The sequence below is a fragment of the Hyalella azteca genome, unplaced genomic scaffold (assembly GCF_000764305.2).
Source record: "Hyalella azteca isolate HAZT.00-mixed unplaced genomic scaffold, Hazt_2.0.2 contig12709, whole genome shotgun sequence".
In the NCBI taxonomy this organism is placed as follows: Eukaryota; Metazoa; Arthropoda; class Malacostraca; order Amphipoda; family Hyalellidae; genus Hyalella; species Hyalella azteca.
This window is the reverse complement of record NW_025942659.1, coordinates 5,997-22,856: the sequence shown is the minus strand read 5'-3', so window position 1 is coordinate 22,856 and position 16,860 is coordinate 5,997. Positions and strand designations below refer to the sequence as shown.

The 16,860-nt window shown below is 38.6% G+C and overlaps 1 protein-coding gene across 1 annotated transcript; it reads right to left on the bottom strand.

The window, feature by feature from the left end:
• Positions 1-1,025: 1,025 nt before the first annotated feature.
• On the bottom strand, positions 1,026-5,443 carry LOC108674840. Its single transcript, XM_018162813.2, has 5 exons — positions 4,993-5,443; positions 3,856-4,130; positions 3,275-3,414; positions 2,503-2,662; positions 1,026-1,516 (listed from the first exon to the last, which is right to left on the bottom strand). The coding sequence occupies exons 1-5, from the start codon at positions 5,365-5,367 to the stop codon at positions 1,327-1,329; spliced, it is 1,140 nt and encodes a 379-aa protein (XP_018018302.2). The 5' UTR covers positions 5,368-5,443; the 3' UTR covers positions 1,026-1,326.
• Between the last annotated feature and the right edge of the window lie 11,417 nt (positions 5,444-16,860).

Below are 16,860 nucleotides of genomic sequence, written 5' to 3'. Positions count from 1 at the left end.
TTTTAAGCAGGCGGAGGAGTGAGAGCCGTCAAATGATTGGAGGTAGTCGGTGAAGTGAGAGCCGTCAAATGATTGGAGGCAGTCGGAGGAGTGGGGGCCCTCGAATGCGTGGATCGCTACGGGCGAGCAATGAGGGACGAGTTTAAACTTGAAAGATACGTTCAAATAGTACATATACAATAGTTCCGGTTCCTGCAATAACAGGTTATTGCTTGGGTCTTCGTTGTGTTCCGGGATATGAGTGAAAAAGACTGTCATTTAGATTTTTCGCTGTAACCCCTCAAAATATTTTCTGCGCCCGAAATATTTTCAGTAGCTTTACAACAGGAATGTGGAATTTTTAAAATATTTCTTAATATAATTTCTATCTCGCATGAGTTAATTTTTCTGCCCAGAAAGCAGCTGCCGTCCGTAGATGGTTGCCTAATTTTAGCTTAGCCAAGCACTTTGTTGAGCAGAAAGCAATTACGTGTTGCTGTGGCGAGTTTTGTGCTCATTATCTGAGCATTAAAACCGCTAGGAAAATGAATCATAAATTGATTGTGGAGTGGAATTGAAAATTTTCATCTTCTTCCTACTTGCCATAAATCGACCAGCGAGGTGTGAGAAAATGGGTTCAATTGAGCGACCGCATCGCAAATTGTGTAATAGTGCGACCCAAGAATCTAAACTATAATCACTTTATTTCGTGCTGTCAGCCGACAACGCTAAGGCTGCTCATTCAGTTGCTCCTCGATAATGCCATGGAATGTTTCAGTGTGCAGGGAAATTATACTGTTTTCAAACTGATAAACTGTGGTGGGGAATTTTCACCGTGGTTCGGTTTCATCCGCTCGAATCTTAAAACTTTAGTATCAATTCATCTAATTCGAAAAGAATCTATTTTAAAAAGCAGCCGGGTAATGATTTTCGGGTTTACATGCAATGAAATGCCTGGTGTGTCATTGCCTGACATCCTCTGAAGCGGCGTCTCACTCATGACCAGGGATCGCTATGGAGGAATATCAAAGATGCACAAACACAGGTTCTGCTCAATGTTTAAAACAAATGCTATGAAAAATGTAAAAAATGATTGCATGAATCTGCATGCAATTTGTTCAGAAAAAAGCTTACTAATTATCTGCCGGAACTAATGCTGTGAAAATACAAATGCTTATTAATGAAGGCCTCTACGCCGTAACTATATATCCTATGAGAACTATTCGCTCTCAAAGGATATTTATTATCTTAGAAACCTCATGTGAATTAAAATCTAAATATAAAATGAAAATTTCCAGTTGTGGTTGATTATGTCTTCTAGTCTGACCCAAACTTCTGATGAAGGTATTATATCCATTGAAGAATGTTGGTGGTTGACAACTCGATGCAATCCGCAGCAGCGTGAACATCCCTACAAGTTGCCGTGAGTTGCGAGGCGTTAGGCTCGTGGTACAACACCCGAATATTTGGTATCTTCTGAAACAGCTGACGAGCGCCTACGGCAGAGAGATGATCCCTTGGCAGGACAAGCTCCACACTGGAATGGTATATAACAAATAACAGAACAATATTTATTTCGAATTGCAAGGAAAACTCATTCGTAATTTTGTTTTGCACAATATTATGTACGAATGAATCGTCAAAAATGAAGTTTAAATAATATTGGATAAAATGAACCAGTCGCCTACTTTACATATTAGATCAATGCGGCAAAGAAAGATTAGAAATGGTAACATATTTACATGTTTTGTCAGCTTGTGACTAGTGCTATTTCGATGCAACGTTAATAAAAAGTAACCGGTTAGTATGAATCATATACTTACTTAAGCTTAGGTTCGTAAAGGTCAGAGGGTGAACATCATATTTCAAGGATACAAAAAATGCGGTTGGTATGTGACGAAAATGTTCTTCCCATCATGAGTATTCGCTGAACTTTTCCCTCCTGCAGCTTCGCCCGATAACGTCGTAATTAAAGGGACTGTCAAATACGAGCCAGCATTCTATATACGCTGGGTGATACGGGCAGCTCTGCATCAGGCGAATTAAACTTTATACTGAGTTTTTATGCATTCAATTCTATCGAGTCTTGATGAAATCAATTTTGCATTGAGTCGTGTACTTCAGAGCACCTTAGGAGCATCGATACGTGTATTTCAGCTCAAGTTAGTATAGGCATTACAATAACAAAATATTACAACACATTTTAGTTTGCTTGCATTTTTTGGTGTTCGACACTGTCTCGCGGCGGAATACGGTTGACAATCAGTAACATTCAAGATTCCGGTTCAATTTTGTTTGGTTTCGAATTGCGAGAAAATAATAATAATGACCTTATCCCTTGCCAGCGGTATGGTTATAATGTAACTCATGGAGATATTAAGATCGAACTGCACGACACATACCCTTCATGGCAGTTACGGGGTAGGAGAATAAGATGTGTGCCACATGGCATCGAATGGGTTAGTATGCAACTCATGTACATATATTGTAGTACATGTGCTAATCGTACTGTAAAACACATACCTTTGATGGCGGTTGTCGGAATATGATGACAGGATGTATGACAACCAGTCCACGTCCTGATCTTTGAGGTCGGGAAAGTGCCAGCGGGTGACCTCAACACCGCTATCCTTTAAGGTAGTGCCAACGTTGTTCGGGACGCCCTTGGCGCAGCATACATTTGCTGTTGACCGAACAGTATAAACATTAAAATTGTACGCTATTATTTAGCAATCAAATTAGTAATCACGTCTTTAAAAGTCTCGTCATTTGCGTCTTGATACCAGTTCTTTCAATTGCTAAATAGCTCGCTATTTCCGTTTGAATTCAACTTGAATTATTTTTCTAAATCTGGGAATGTTAACTCTTAACTAACAAGAAAAGTTCTTATACACTTCCTATCAGTTTCAAGAATAAGTATAGAAAAATAAGTATAGAATAAAAATAAATGCGTGTATAATTTTTTCCTCCTCGAACGCTTTCGATTATTTTAACATCTAATATTGCCATGTTTGTTTAAGATGACAATGATTGAAAAAATTCCATTCGGCTTCAAAAATACAGTCGTTTGAGAGGCTATAAAATTATGAGAAAAGAATATGGATATATGAATGATTTCTATTGCTTAAGAGAAGAAAGATTAGAATTAGAAATTAGAATTAGAAATTAGAATAGAAGAAATAGAAATTAGAATTAGAGAAGAAAGATTAAGAGAAGAAGATTGCTTAAGAGAAGAAATTCTGCCAGCCTATACTAATATATGAATGAATATACATAAAAACAATGAATTACTCACTGATAGTACGTCTAGGCAATTTAGCAAACCACAGTACATCGGATGGGCAGTCGAGATGAATGTTGTATTTCTTGATGGTGGAGTGGTAAAGATCCAGTTGGACTATGTAGGGGGAGCAGTACAAGGCAGTCAGCCGTCCACTGACATGAAATGAATATAAAACATAAACATATAGAATATAAAGACATAACATTGAAAAACAATGAGATTTCTTCATGGTAAAGGATTATCAAAATTTGAGGAGACTTCATGAGAAGTATGTGAGAAATTTCTTTGAAGTTGATTTTTTCAAGCATTTCGGTACTTTCTGACTTAGAAAATTTTTCACGCTTGTGATATTTATTGTTTGCAAATTTATTTACAGTTTGACTTTAGTAGGAACATGGAATAGGAATATACTAAATTTTCTAGCAGATTATTTGTTGGCATCCGTCACGGACAAGGCTGAAGTGCTGCAAGCAGCACGAATTGTGAACTGTATTCGGGGGCCAAAACAATGCAGGAACTTGGGAGAAAACACGCCATACCAAAATTTTTTAGGCTCTCAAACAATGCGATAATTTATGAGAGTACAGACCCACCGTAAATTATGAACGATAGTTCCCATGCCTCCCTCCGCCTCTCCTGCCGGCCTCCAGAAGAAGTCCAGGGGCAGCAGGCTGATGTCGCCGGTGTGGTGGGCGGCGAGGCTGGACAGCAGCTCCCCCAGCCCCGGGATGGGGCGGGTGTGGGTGGACAGCACCACGAGGCGACTGGGCTTGATGTTGTTGGCCAGGCTTGCAAGGGCTCGTTCTCCTTCATCACTGCTGGAGATGATCCAAGGTTTGCCAATCGGCATGACATCACACGTCTTTAACTGTAGGGCAGGGAATATTCCAATCAGATTATTTTTCAGAATTTAGAGACATAACATTCATATTTCTAGTAATAGGAGTTTTTATTGTTCTTTTATACCTGAAAATTATTTCAAGTCATTGAAGTTTTGCTAACCCTTGACTCATTATTACACAACTTGACCATTATTGACCAGGCCAATATTATAAGTATGGTTATCATTAAGATGTCGATCAATATACTTATATGTGGTTTGATAGCTAGAATGGAAGCGTTATTTTCGATACAAGGTAAATACCGGAATTCATATATTTTTACTCCGAAGGCCATTACAAGATATTACAGAAAGGCCATTACAAAGATATTAGTAACTTTATTACCAGACAGAAACTTCCCAAAGGTAGGAAACAAGAAACGTCTAATTATTACGATAAATATCCGTTTGTAGACAAAATATTATTAATATTATTTTCGTAGATGAACAAACTAAGGATTGGGCTTCCTCTGATAATTTGATTTGATAATTCACAAGTTCATCAATGCCAACCAAATTATATGTTTGACCTTCTGTTGGAAAAAAATTGCCCTCACCGCGGCGTTATATGAGATAGGCTGAATACGCGATCGAACAATATTTCATGCGTCACGCTAAAAATTAAAACTCGAACAAAATAATTCGGCTTTTTCTCAGTGAAACGCTACGAACAATACGCGATTGGAGGCACTCTTTAAAATAAGCTTATTCGTCAAAATAGATATCAAAGAAGCATTGGCATTTAAATTTTGAGCTATCAGGGCAATTATATGCCTTCAATACAATCACATGTATGATCCCATGATTATCATCGTAAATATCCCTGTATTATAGCAAATATTTCACTCACTTCTAACGAAACACTTGTTTTAGCGGCAGCATCCAGTAATGCCTTGATTTCAGGTAGCTTTCCATTTTCTCCAAAGTTCAATTTCAGACGGCAGAGAATTTCCTTGCAATCGAGTCTCTTGATGCCATCCAGTCTGGTGACCGAGGCATTCCAAGCCTTGAGGTCCTGCTCAGTGGACACTTTCTGGGCCAACAGCAGATCCCTCCAGCCATCAAAATCAGGCTTCAGTTTGATGATGTCATCAATAAAGCCCGATAAACCATCAGATAACGTGACGACCGAACTAACGCTATCGAGTTTTTTCTGCAACGTGGACCGTATTTTCGCCCAGACGCCATCAACGTTCTCGTTATCCTGAAGCAGGTCGTCTGTCATCTCTACTTTGTGCGTGGCATGTGTGCCCCTGCTGCAGGTGAAGCACACGGATTCACTGCAGTCCACGCAGAGGTAATCCAGCACATCAGGGACAATCATGCCGCAACAGTCCCTTTTCACACATATAATTTCAACATTACCTGCATACAAACAGCTCAATATAATAATATAAATCACATCAATAACACACCTAGTCAATTCAATCACCAGCGCACTCTTTTCACATCATAACCGATTCACTCACCACAAACAACTCCATCATTAAGGCATATACAATATATACTCACAGTTCTATATCTTATCACTTCTAAAAACAATCAATTTCAAAAAGCCATCATTAAAATAGCACACTTCCACCAAAACAACTCCTGTAAAGAATTCCAATACTCACAGTCACAATTCATATCTAATCAATTTTTCTACGGGAGCGCTATACGGTTCAACAATCCTGGTAGAAGTAAATGATTTTAATGAAGGTAACTGATAGATTTTGAACTTTAATAGTGTTCAAGGTGACGGAACTCCGCGAAGGAGCGGACGTCGGTTCCACGACAAAACTTTACGAATATTTCGATTTTGTGGAAAAAAATACTAAGCGATGACCAAATGAAAATTTCACCGCATGTACAGGAAGTCATGCCCTAGACATGTGCGAAGTTTCGAGTCAATTCATTGCTTTGTCGCCGAGTAATTGGGTGGGGAGGGGGAGGGTTTTTTATTTTTTTTTATAGTCGTAAAATTGATGCTAGAGGGCTGGAAATTTATAGGGACTTACTTCTCATTATGGTCGACATGTGTACCGAGTTTGAAACGTGTGGCTTTTTTCCTGACTGAGAATTTTTTTTTTTCAAAAATTTCGGTTTTGAATTTTTTTCTCGAAAAAATTAATAATGAAGACCCCCTCAAAAACGTATACATAAGACACGCCAATGGTGCCTATATGCGTGTCAAAATTGGTGACGATCGACTGCGCAGTTCTCACAAAAAACTCATTTGTAGAAAATTAGATTTTAATGCGTTGTCGCCACAAAAACGACCCTGGATAGCCCAAAAAAGTTTATGGAATACCTGTAATCATGCCCAACATGTGTGCCAAGTTTGGCGCCTGTGGCTTTAATCCCGGCTGAGAATAACTCGTTTGAAATTTTCCCCACCCCGGGGGTGGGAAAAACTTTGAAAAAATCCGGCAAAAATCGCGAAAAAATTTTTTTTTCGAATTTTGAAATTTTTTCAACGGCATATCATAAAACAAGTCTGGGGATGATTTTTTATCGAAATAAACGTTCCTGTGAGATGCACGGATTTCGAGTTATTTCGCCTTGAATTTTTGCCAAAAAGTCAAAAAATCGATTTTTTCGAATATCTCGCGAGCCAAGCAGTTTATTGAGAAATTGTCCGATATAAACCCTAATTAACTTTCATTTTGAGATAATTTGACGTAAAAATTTCCTTTCTAGCTTCAACCGTTTGGCCTCCACAGAAAACTGTCAAAAATTTAAAACGGCTTTTTCTCGGCGGAAAAAAAATCCAGAATTTTTTCAATTTTTTCTGTGAAAGATTTCACTATTTTCTATCGCTCCCTCAAAGGGCAACGTCCAAAAAAAATTTTCCGATTTTTAAAAAATTGTCAAATTTTTGATAATTTTTTCGCTTTTCCCCCCCTGGGGGGCGTTTTTTTGAGCGGATCTGGCCAGGAATTTCCGGAAACTTGCCCTAACCAATGAAAAGAAAAGGAGCCAAGATAGAGGCGCGTGCAAGCAACGGCTGATTTTTGATGAATTTTTGAAAAAATTAGTCGTTTTTGGGGATTTGTGTCTTCCCCATGGGGAATTTTGGGGATCCGACTTCTGATTCGTCAGTCTAAAATCAGGCTCTATTATGGGCCAAAATTTCATCTTCGTAGCAGGGCTGGAAGTACGAAAGTGGGTCTAAAAGTGTCGATTTCACGTAGGTACCAATACGGCGAGGACAAGGACGTAAAGTCAAAATCAAAATCTGAATGCGGATCTGAATCTAAGTGTTTCTTCGAAATTCTTTCGGGGTCCCTGCGCCATTAACCAGCGCCTTCTGGTGCAGGGGGCACAGAGCTTCAGTAGGTGAACCCACCGCACTTGGAAGTGATTTCTCATTGTCGGAATCAATGCGAAGATAACTGGCAATTGATCAGCATCTTGGGAAATTGGTTCCCTGCATTTCGGACAATTTTTGGTTTCGCGAACATTGCATAACCGTGTAATGCAAGAGAAGCAAAACGTGTGGCCGCATGCGAGGCAAAGTGGCTTGTGGTTGCCCGAGTCGAATTTCTCGTTACAAACGTCGCACTCTATCGTCGCACTTGCCATCTTGTGAAGAGTTTAAAAGTTTCGTGTAACTATTAGTGAATGATTTTCAATAAAAAAAGTACAGTTCACACAAACCTGACTGACAGTAATCCAGCATCTGTTGGTCTAATACGCTTGTTTTGTCGACATAACTTCTTTCCTCCAATGAAAAACAACTCGTTTCATTCGAATTAACCTAGAAGTTATGATGATACTGCACAAATAAAGTCTAGTGTAGCCTTCCTTAATCCTAAAATAGGTGAGAGATGAAGACGCTTAAATAAACTTCTATGTTGCTTGAAACCTGCACTTCAACATTGAAACGTGGTGCTTCATGGATGTAAATCTCATATAAACTACTGAAACTTGTACTGTCTACAAGGCAAATTTCCTGTACTCGTTTATCTACAATAACACTAATTTTTCATCCCATAAAATTTAGATTGGAATTAAAAATAGAGAAACCATCATTGATAACGCGTGACAAAATGGTTGTATGGGAAGCTGATCAATCACCGGTTCCAGACATCATCATGAATCTTCCCGCTAATTCATATTTTCAATTAGTTACAAAAGAGAGGTTTCCCCTCATCCTTCCAGTATTCGTACAAACAGGAAATAAATATTTTAGTCATGAAAGTCACCGAAGGCGCACATTCATGCTGGCGCTATGAGCGCTGATTCCTCTCCGTGCACTTCCTTGAAAAATTACATAAACAATTTCGTGTTTACATTTTTAATTCCAAAATCGAGTTGGCTATAAACGCTGATAAAAAATGTTATCATAAACAATTTACATTGCTGTTATTAGTGGACTTCTTTGGTGGAGTTAAACACGAAGAAATTTATTTACCATCCTTTATTTCAAGATTGAATTTACTGACTGGCATGTCTAACTTGCGTCTGCTATGCAAGTATCTGATGTAATAATGTCACTAGATTGCTATAATCGCAGATTCATCAGAAATTTAAAAGCGAAGAAAACACCACAAAAATTCAGCATATCTCTATTGAAAACGTTTCGGAGACCACCTCCATCGTCAGTTCGATAAATCTAGAACACCAATAAAGTCAGAAAATTAATAAAGTTCGGAGTGAAAACCACAGAAGTTAAAAACCTAAATTTACAGACAAAGGGCCGAATAATAAAGTAAGTACCTATCCATTCACAATTCCTACTGGAAAAGAACTATAGGCAGCATTCAAACTAGGCTTCTCTTTAAAAATATACAATGATTCCAAAATACGCAGATCGTAAGTACCAGAACTATAAGCTAAAACCTTAAAGTCAGTGTCGGACACTGGAACGTTGCACTGTTCGGCGTGAGTGCGCACAGCCGAATGAGGAGGGCGCGATAGTAACTGCCCAGTCCTATAACTCCTCCCTCTATGCTCAGCGACCCTAGTGTAAAAGTTGCGTGCCGTCATCCCAGCGTACGGGATGGGAGGATCGCATGTGAGAAGGAAGGATATCTCTGTACCTAAAAAACGAACCTATTTTGAAATTATTCACAAGTAAGATACGGAAATTAATGTCCGGAATAATTTCAATTAGGTTCGTTTTTTAGGTACAAAGATATCCTCCCTTCTCAACTGCGATCATCCCTAGTTTAGAAATTTAGCTGTGCACGATGTGCATCTGCGTACGTTGGGATGACGGCACGCAACTTTTACACTAGGATCGCTGAGCATAGAGGGAGGAGTTATAGAACTAGGCAGTTACTATCGCGCACTCCTCATTCGGCTGTGCGCGCTCACTCCGAACAGTGCAACGTTCCAGTGTCCGACACAGACACTAAGGTTTTGGCTTATAGTTCTGGTGCTTCCGATCTGCGTATTTTGGAATCATTGTATATTTTTAAAGAGAAGCCTAGTTTGAATGCTGCCTATAGTTCTTTTCCATTAGAAATTGTGAATAGATAGGTACTTACTTTATTATTCGGCCCTTAGTCTGTAATCTAGGTTTTTAACTTCTGTGTTTTTTTACTCCGAACTTTATTAATTTTCTGACTTTATTTGTGTCCTAGATTTATTGAACTGACGATAAAGCTGGTCTCCAAAACGTTTTCAATAGAGATATGCTGAATTTTTGTGGTGTTTTCTTCGCTTTTAAATTTCTGAAGTATCTGATGTTGTTGGGGAAAGCATTTACCACTGCTTCATTAAGCTGAAATATCTGGAATTGTTTTGTTACGTCAAATTAGAGAACGGAAACTGTAGGTTGTTGAGAGGATAGCCGGAGAGTCAGTTGGGAGGAGACACGTGGCGCCGAATACAGTATATTCCTGTTGCATCCATGATACGCTAACTTGTACGTGTACAGTGTTCCGAATTACTTAATCAAGAAGCTTTAATCCCGGATGAACTTTCGTTATGCAAATTTTTACCCAATTTTATAAGTCTTGATAACCTGCTTCGTGAATAAAATTATTGAACTGAAATGCCTACAAGTGCAGCCCTTTATAAAGCCTGAGTTTTAGAATCAATAGTTAAACAACGCAATCAGCTTACAAACGATCACAATAGGCCTACATATATGCGGTGCCTCTGCTGATATACGGCAGCTGACAGGCCCGACGATGTTACTTGTGAGGTGACGTTATCTTGATGAGCTTGTCGGAACACTCAGAGAAATCGACGGACTTTGTCCCAATAGTGATGCACTTCTTGCCCTTGTGTGGGCCTTCTTGACTCAGTTTTCTCGGTAAAAGGACGTACCAGTGTCACTTTTTAGACAATATGAGCCATTAATTTCAATGAGTGAACTGATTTTTCAGCTTGTAAGCGACAGCGCCCAATAACTGATAAAATGGTGTCATATAAAATGAGGGTTGTAGAATATGGCAAGTTGTAGGGTTGTAGAGGGTTGATGAGGGTTGTAGAATATGGCCTCGAACACTGCCTGTGAATATGTTAAATATGAAAAAATGTGTGACAAAGTTAAAATACATAAATTACCAATAATGAAGATTATAAATTGGCAATATAGAGTTTTCGATCACTGAAATAACACGAACTTGGCACAACTCAATATTATTCTCTATTTCCATTTTTCATTGTTTATCAAGAAGACATTAACACAATGAAACTTTTTTTGGCAATGGAAAGAAGAATAAAATATAATGTACGTAATAAAAAAACGATGACATGATTCGGTGGTTAGAAACTGCTGCTCAAGATATTTGAAAAAAAAAAGATTTTTTTTGTTTTCGATGCGTTATTTAGAAGCAAAAGTTTGACTGACGAGTAATAATGGCCACCGCTTTTCGTCACTGTACTTTCCGTCTCTGCATTGCTTATTAGGATCTAAGATGGGAATACTTGGGACAAACTCGGGTCTTGAGTCTTGACTCAACGTCTTAACACCCGACCGATACAACAGCAAAAGTATTATAATATTCAACTCTTATTATTTATTGAATTATTATATGCTGATAATAAATGTTATGATATTATTCTATGTACATTTCATATTATATGATATTTTTGAATAAACAAGTATTTATAATATTCTATTATTGAACACAAAAAGGATAGGAGTCAACGAAAAAAGAACTAATCTTGTATGATATTTTTTGGGGATATTGGATATCCAAAATACTTTTGGATATTTGTATACTCGATTTGATATTACTAATTTTTTCTCACTCCAATATTTAGGTCACCCTCACCTGCTTTAAACTCTCCATCAAATGCCACACATGAACATGTCTGCTACCTACGAGCACCGCAATGAATAACTGCTGCAGCGCTATCAGGCCGCTGAGATCTATTCGCCGCAGTGAAAATCATCAGTAATTCCTGGTACCAGAACCAGACCGTCTTGCTAATGATTTATTCACGCGTTTCTTCTCGTAACAGGACACAGAATCAGACAGCCCTTCTCTGAGTAGGCTGGGCTGGAACACTATCCTCAATGCCAGTCAAGTCAGTAGTCACCACAGCACTTATGTCGCAGACCTTCTATATACCAGATTCATTTCATCAGAAAAACGATTCACAAGTTTTTCAACAATTCACACACTAAATATGTGCACTTGTTTCTATTACACTCACTACGGGTTAGCATGAAGCAACAGACAAATTTCAAAGGGCCCAGTCTTCTACTGTGCGTAACGCTCACCTCCGCTACAGAGATTAGACTGACGACGAGGAGCAGCGGCCACGGCCAGCGGGTGGCTGCAGGGTTGCCAGATGTTAGCGAGGGAAAAATGCCGAATCCACTCACCATAAAAAGCAAGATCTGGCCGCAGTTCTGACTTTATTAAGTTATAAATTAAATTTTTTAGAGCAACAATAATAAATTTACCTGGTTCTTATTCACTAAAAATAAGGGTGCGTAGAACTTCTTTATACATTTTTGTCGGACAATGCTATTGAAAGGCCACAAGTAATCTAATTTGGCCTGAATAGGCTCATCTGGCAACCCTAGCCATGAGCCGAAAACTCGTGACGGTGCACCGCTCAGCTGTTTTGTAGATGATCTGAAATTTCCAGCTTCATCACAATTAATTTCTGTAAACGGCCTAGGAATGATCTAATTTTGTTGGAATTTGAAATTTAGCTAATCTTGAATTATTTCAATTTAATTTCACCTATGGACTTATGGGTTTGCTCTCAATAAAGTATTATGGATGAAATAGCTTCAATCATGTATCCCGACACTTTTGTGCTCATACAGAAGTTTCTGTGCGATTGACCCCACAGCTGCCTTCGCCGCACTAGAAGGTATATATTACTGTGAAATAAATACTATACTTCAACATTAAAACAATATTTTTTTAGTGAAGTCGATTGACCGACCTGGGGCTGCTTTATCATCAAACCGTCGAGATTCAAGGTTTTTAACTGATATATTTCAATGTTTATTCATCAACCAATGAGAAGTTGAGGTAAATGCATGTTAAATAGTTGACTAGAATTTCAAGCATGTGTTTGTTTTACCAAGGATCATGTGTGCTAGTGGAAGTTAGAAATACGTGCAGGTAGATCGTAACGCTTACATTCAACTTTACGGCACTCCCATGATCAGCGAACTGGAGAAAGCCGCTCTGAACCCAGGACAATTGTAAATTTAGGATTGTTGTTAGTTATTTTTTTCAATTAAATTGAAATTCAAACTTAATAAGGAATAAATTGGTTGCATGGTACAAATTTATTCGAAGAGCGAAGATACAGTTGATTTATTATCTAAAATATACAATAAACGATATCATTATTACGAAACTTGGCTTGATTCAACAAGTGCTCTCAAGACGAGTCTCTTGATCAAAAATCGAAAATTTAGGCTCTTCAGTTTTCTGGGCTCATTTTGTAGCTGCGGAAAAGACGCGTACAACGCGGCAAACCGTATTTGTGTTTGTATTTCAGTTTTTGCGCGAGACAGTTCCATATTAGTATGAAATGAACATTTTTAAACAAAACGCATAAAGATTACTTTGGAAATTTTAATGTATGGATTATTATCCTCTTTCATTGTGTTTAGACTCATTTGAAGCTGCAAACGAGGCGCGTTCTACAAAGCAAATAGCATAGATTTGCATGCGATAATTTTTGCGCAAGGCCGTGTTGGACTTTGTTAAAATGACCATTCTATTTAAATAAATATATCAGAAAATTCACGTTTATCGCTTATTATTCGCGTAAAACTTCACAGGAATAAGTATAAGGACGCTTGATGGTATCCTCGATATGAGTAATTGACAATAAAAAAGCTGTGGCCACAGTATCAAGCATTTTTTTTTCATTTTATTCTTTTTTTTCAATCAATTTTAAATACGACTCACAGTGAACAATTAAAATTTCCAAAATATTCCATCGTAAAATCTATCCCCTCCTATGGTTTCCTAGCTACAGCATTAAGATACATACCAGCCAACACACGCTAAACAAGTTCGATCAGAGACACCTGATGCGTTCTTTTGCTGAGCCAAACTGGGCCAGGATAACTCCCACAAGGGCTAAAAAGTGCATCGCAATTAGCACAACGATCCTCTCATTTCTCTCAGTGAGCGGTGATGCATGAGCTGCATCATTATGACCGATCCCGAGGAATCACGGATGTATCTGCTTGAGAAACTTGTGACTAGAAAGCGATATTATAAAAAAGTATATAAAACGCAAAATATAGTCATCAATTAGAGTATTATTAAACTGGAAAGAATGAATAACATAGGAAAAATTGCAGCGCATCTTATTTCATTTTATACACTTTCATTATTTATGTAATGAAGTTTCGTCTTATCACTAATATTAGCTTCATATGTGTATGACATTGTATGTAGTTTAAAACTCACATTGATAGCAAAAAATTATTAAATTTTACGAGCAAATCAAGCTTTTCATAATGATAAAAACATCAAAAGTCGTTTTTTCAATGTAAATTTTAAAATAGTTAAATCTGACCATGAATTCGACTTTCCATCTTCACTCAACAATCAACACTGAACTCATTAAGGTTTGTTTAATGAGAAAAATCACCGATGGCCTCATGCGTTTTCCCCAACATAGAATCGTCTCATAAAGAATGCGTAGTGAAATTTTCATCTGTTTGATGCAGTGGACAATGCGTCATTTTGACGCAAATTATATATTATCAGTTTCAATTCAACAGTGTTAATTCACTCGTACTTCAAAGAAATACTACGAATTCTTGTACTCAGTTGCTGCTTCCAGTTTTACACTCGCTTACTCGCCAGATTTTTTGTATCCATTGTACAATGCTCGATGAAGGGCTGATATGCATGGAGCACGGCAGCTACCGGCTGACTCCAGGTGCCTGGCGTGAGGTTCGTGGTACACCGCCGTGATTTGAGGCACAGTTCCGAACAGCCGGTGAGCGCCCGCGTCTGTGAGGTCTGCTCCTCGGGTGAAGATAAGTGCGGAATGAGCGCTGGCCTCTTCATGGCTGAGCATTTGCGAAGGTGCCAAGAATACGTTTTAGATCTTGTTCTTTATTTTCAAGAGTTTCTCGACTGAAACTCTTGAATAGAGAGTTATTTTTTCGTGGCATTGGATGCAAGTGATGTTCACTGAAGGGGTTCTTTATCATGTTATTCTATGGAAATAAGTGTTTTTATTTTGATACGAGCGTGGCTCAAATCTGTAGGCTTGTGACCCCAGACTGAGCCACAAATCGCGACAAGGCGCTGCACGTAAAACTCAATCATTCAACCAACAACCCTAAAACAACACATAAAATAGATCATCTTACATGACGGCAAAATCTGAATATAAAAAGCCTAATCTCTTGTAGAATAAAAGCTCGCATGACAATAATTAGTTTTGCTAATAAATAAATTAATCAATTAAATCTCATTAGGCTGTGATGTGGCTGCAGGCAAACGACACGACAGATCATTATTTATTTTTCGCTCGATTAATATCAGTGCATTTAGCATCTAACTAACTGCAGATGAGCCTAAAACGGTTCCCTAATGAATTTTTTTGGGCGTAAAGGTGCTTGTACACAGGGATAGTGCAGACGGCTAGTAAATCTGGATAGTGTCGGTCGCTTGGTTACTATCCGGCTAGTAAGCCTGTACACACGAGGAGAGTAGAAGGTGCCGCTATCTTCTCGTTCGCGCCCGCCAGTGCGTCTAGAGCGGCACAGATGCTCTCACCATGGCTGCATCAGCGCTACTAGCCACTTCTCCAGCCAAGATATCAACACATCGTTGTCTTTCTCGGCCGCGTCTCGGGCACTTGCCGGCGCATGCCTATGAAGCGGATGAACCCCTATACACGAGGCTAGTAGCGTGGACAGTTCAAGCGCCGGATGAACTAGCGGCTAGTACTATCCCTGTGTACAGGCACCTTAAGGAAACCACCAAACCGCATACGAATTATAGGTAACTTCTTAACTATGTGAAACTTTAATATAAATTGGAAAAAAATGAAACAGAACGTTATTTTAAGTCTTCTAAGTCCGTGATTGAATGCCATATTACCGCCTATAATTTAATGCATAATTCTTAAATAATTTTTATTATATGGCAAGTAATAGACAATTCTAAGTAAGTTAAAGATTAATGACAAGTGTCGGATGCGTGGAAACCGTCAGGTAAGTGGACAACATCGGATGCGTGGAAAACGTCTGATGCGTGGAGAATGTCAGATGAGTCGCAACTTCGGAAAAAGCCCCCAAAAATGCGGATTTGGGCGTTTAGTTTGAATTCAAAATATTCGTAATAAGGTTTTAAGTGGAAGTCGGACATGGAGTTTGAGCTGGTCTCACCGTGCAACATTGACAAATCTCGCAATGGTATTAGGGTGGCATAACGATAACATTTGAAATTTGGTTTTAATTAATACGTTTTATTGAGAGCGAGTGTACAAAATTAGACGAACAGTGCAGAATAATTGTATATTTTATGAGTGGAAAAATTATCATGCGGGTAGTGTACATCAGCTCCGGCTCCTAGATAACGGTGCCCACGGCCTCTCTGCATGCCATCGCAAACATAATAATAATAAATAGTAATAATAAATAGTAATAATAGCGGTTTCCGCGTTTATCAGGACGTAGGCCTGTCGCCGATTCTTAACATCGCAGAACATTCACAGCATTTTGCGGTCTCGAACTCGCAACTCACAGCTACAATTCTGCTTTGTTTATCCGCCCGGCCTCGTCGCCACAAACATAAATTTGTCGAGCTGGTGCTAACCTAACATATTAATTAATTCAAGATTTAAATTAAACCTGGTTCAATGGGGTTTGGTTAGAATAAACAGTATTTTTGAATTAATGTCTTCTTTTCAACGTAACAGTGTGAGCTTAAAAATGTTTTCCCAATCGACTCGTACGCTCGACTTCCTCGATGAAACGCTTTCGTTACGAGTTCCAGCGAAGTCTTTGTGTGCCAGGCGTGGCTTGCTCGGGATGGTTTCGCCGCAGCTGTGTTGCCAGATAAGGAGAAATTTCCGTAAAATCGAAGAAATTACTGAACCCCTATTAATAAAGACTTATTTTCTAGAAAATTCCGTATAGAAAACAAGTATAATAAATTCACGCATGTAAAAACATACACAATGTCTCAGTACCTCAACTTCTCAATAATTCCAAAATAAGCTTCGTGACTCCGACTAAAAAAATTCATCTCTGCAAACAACCTGAATTTTTCTGTATCATTTTTCTTGGGCTTGGCCAGCCGTACGTGGCCGTTTTCCGGAC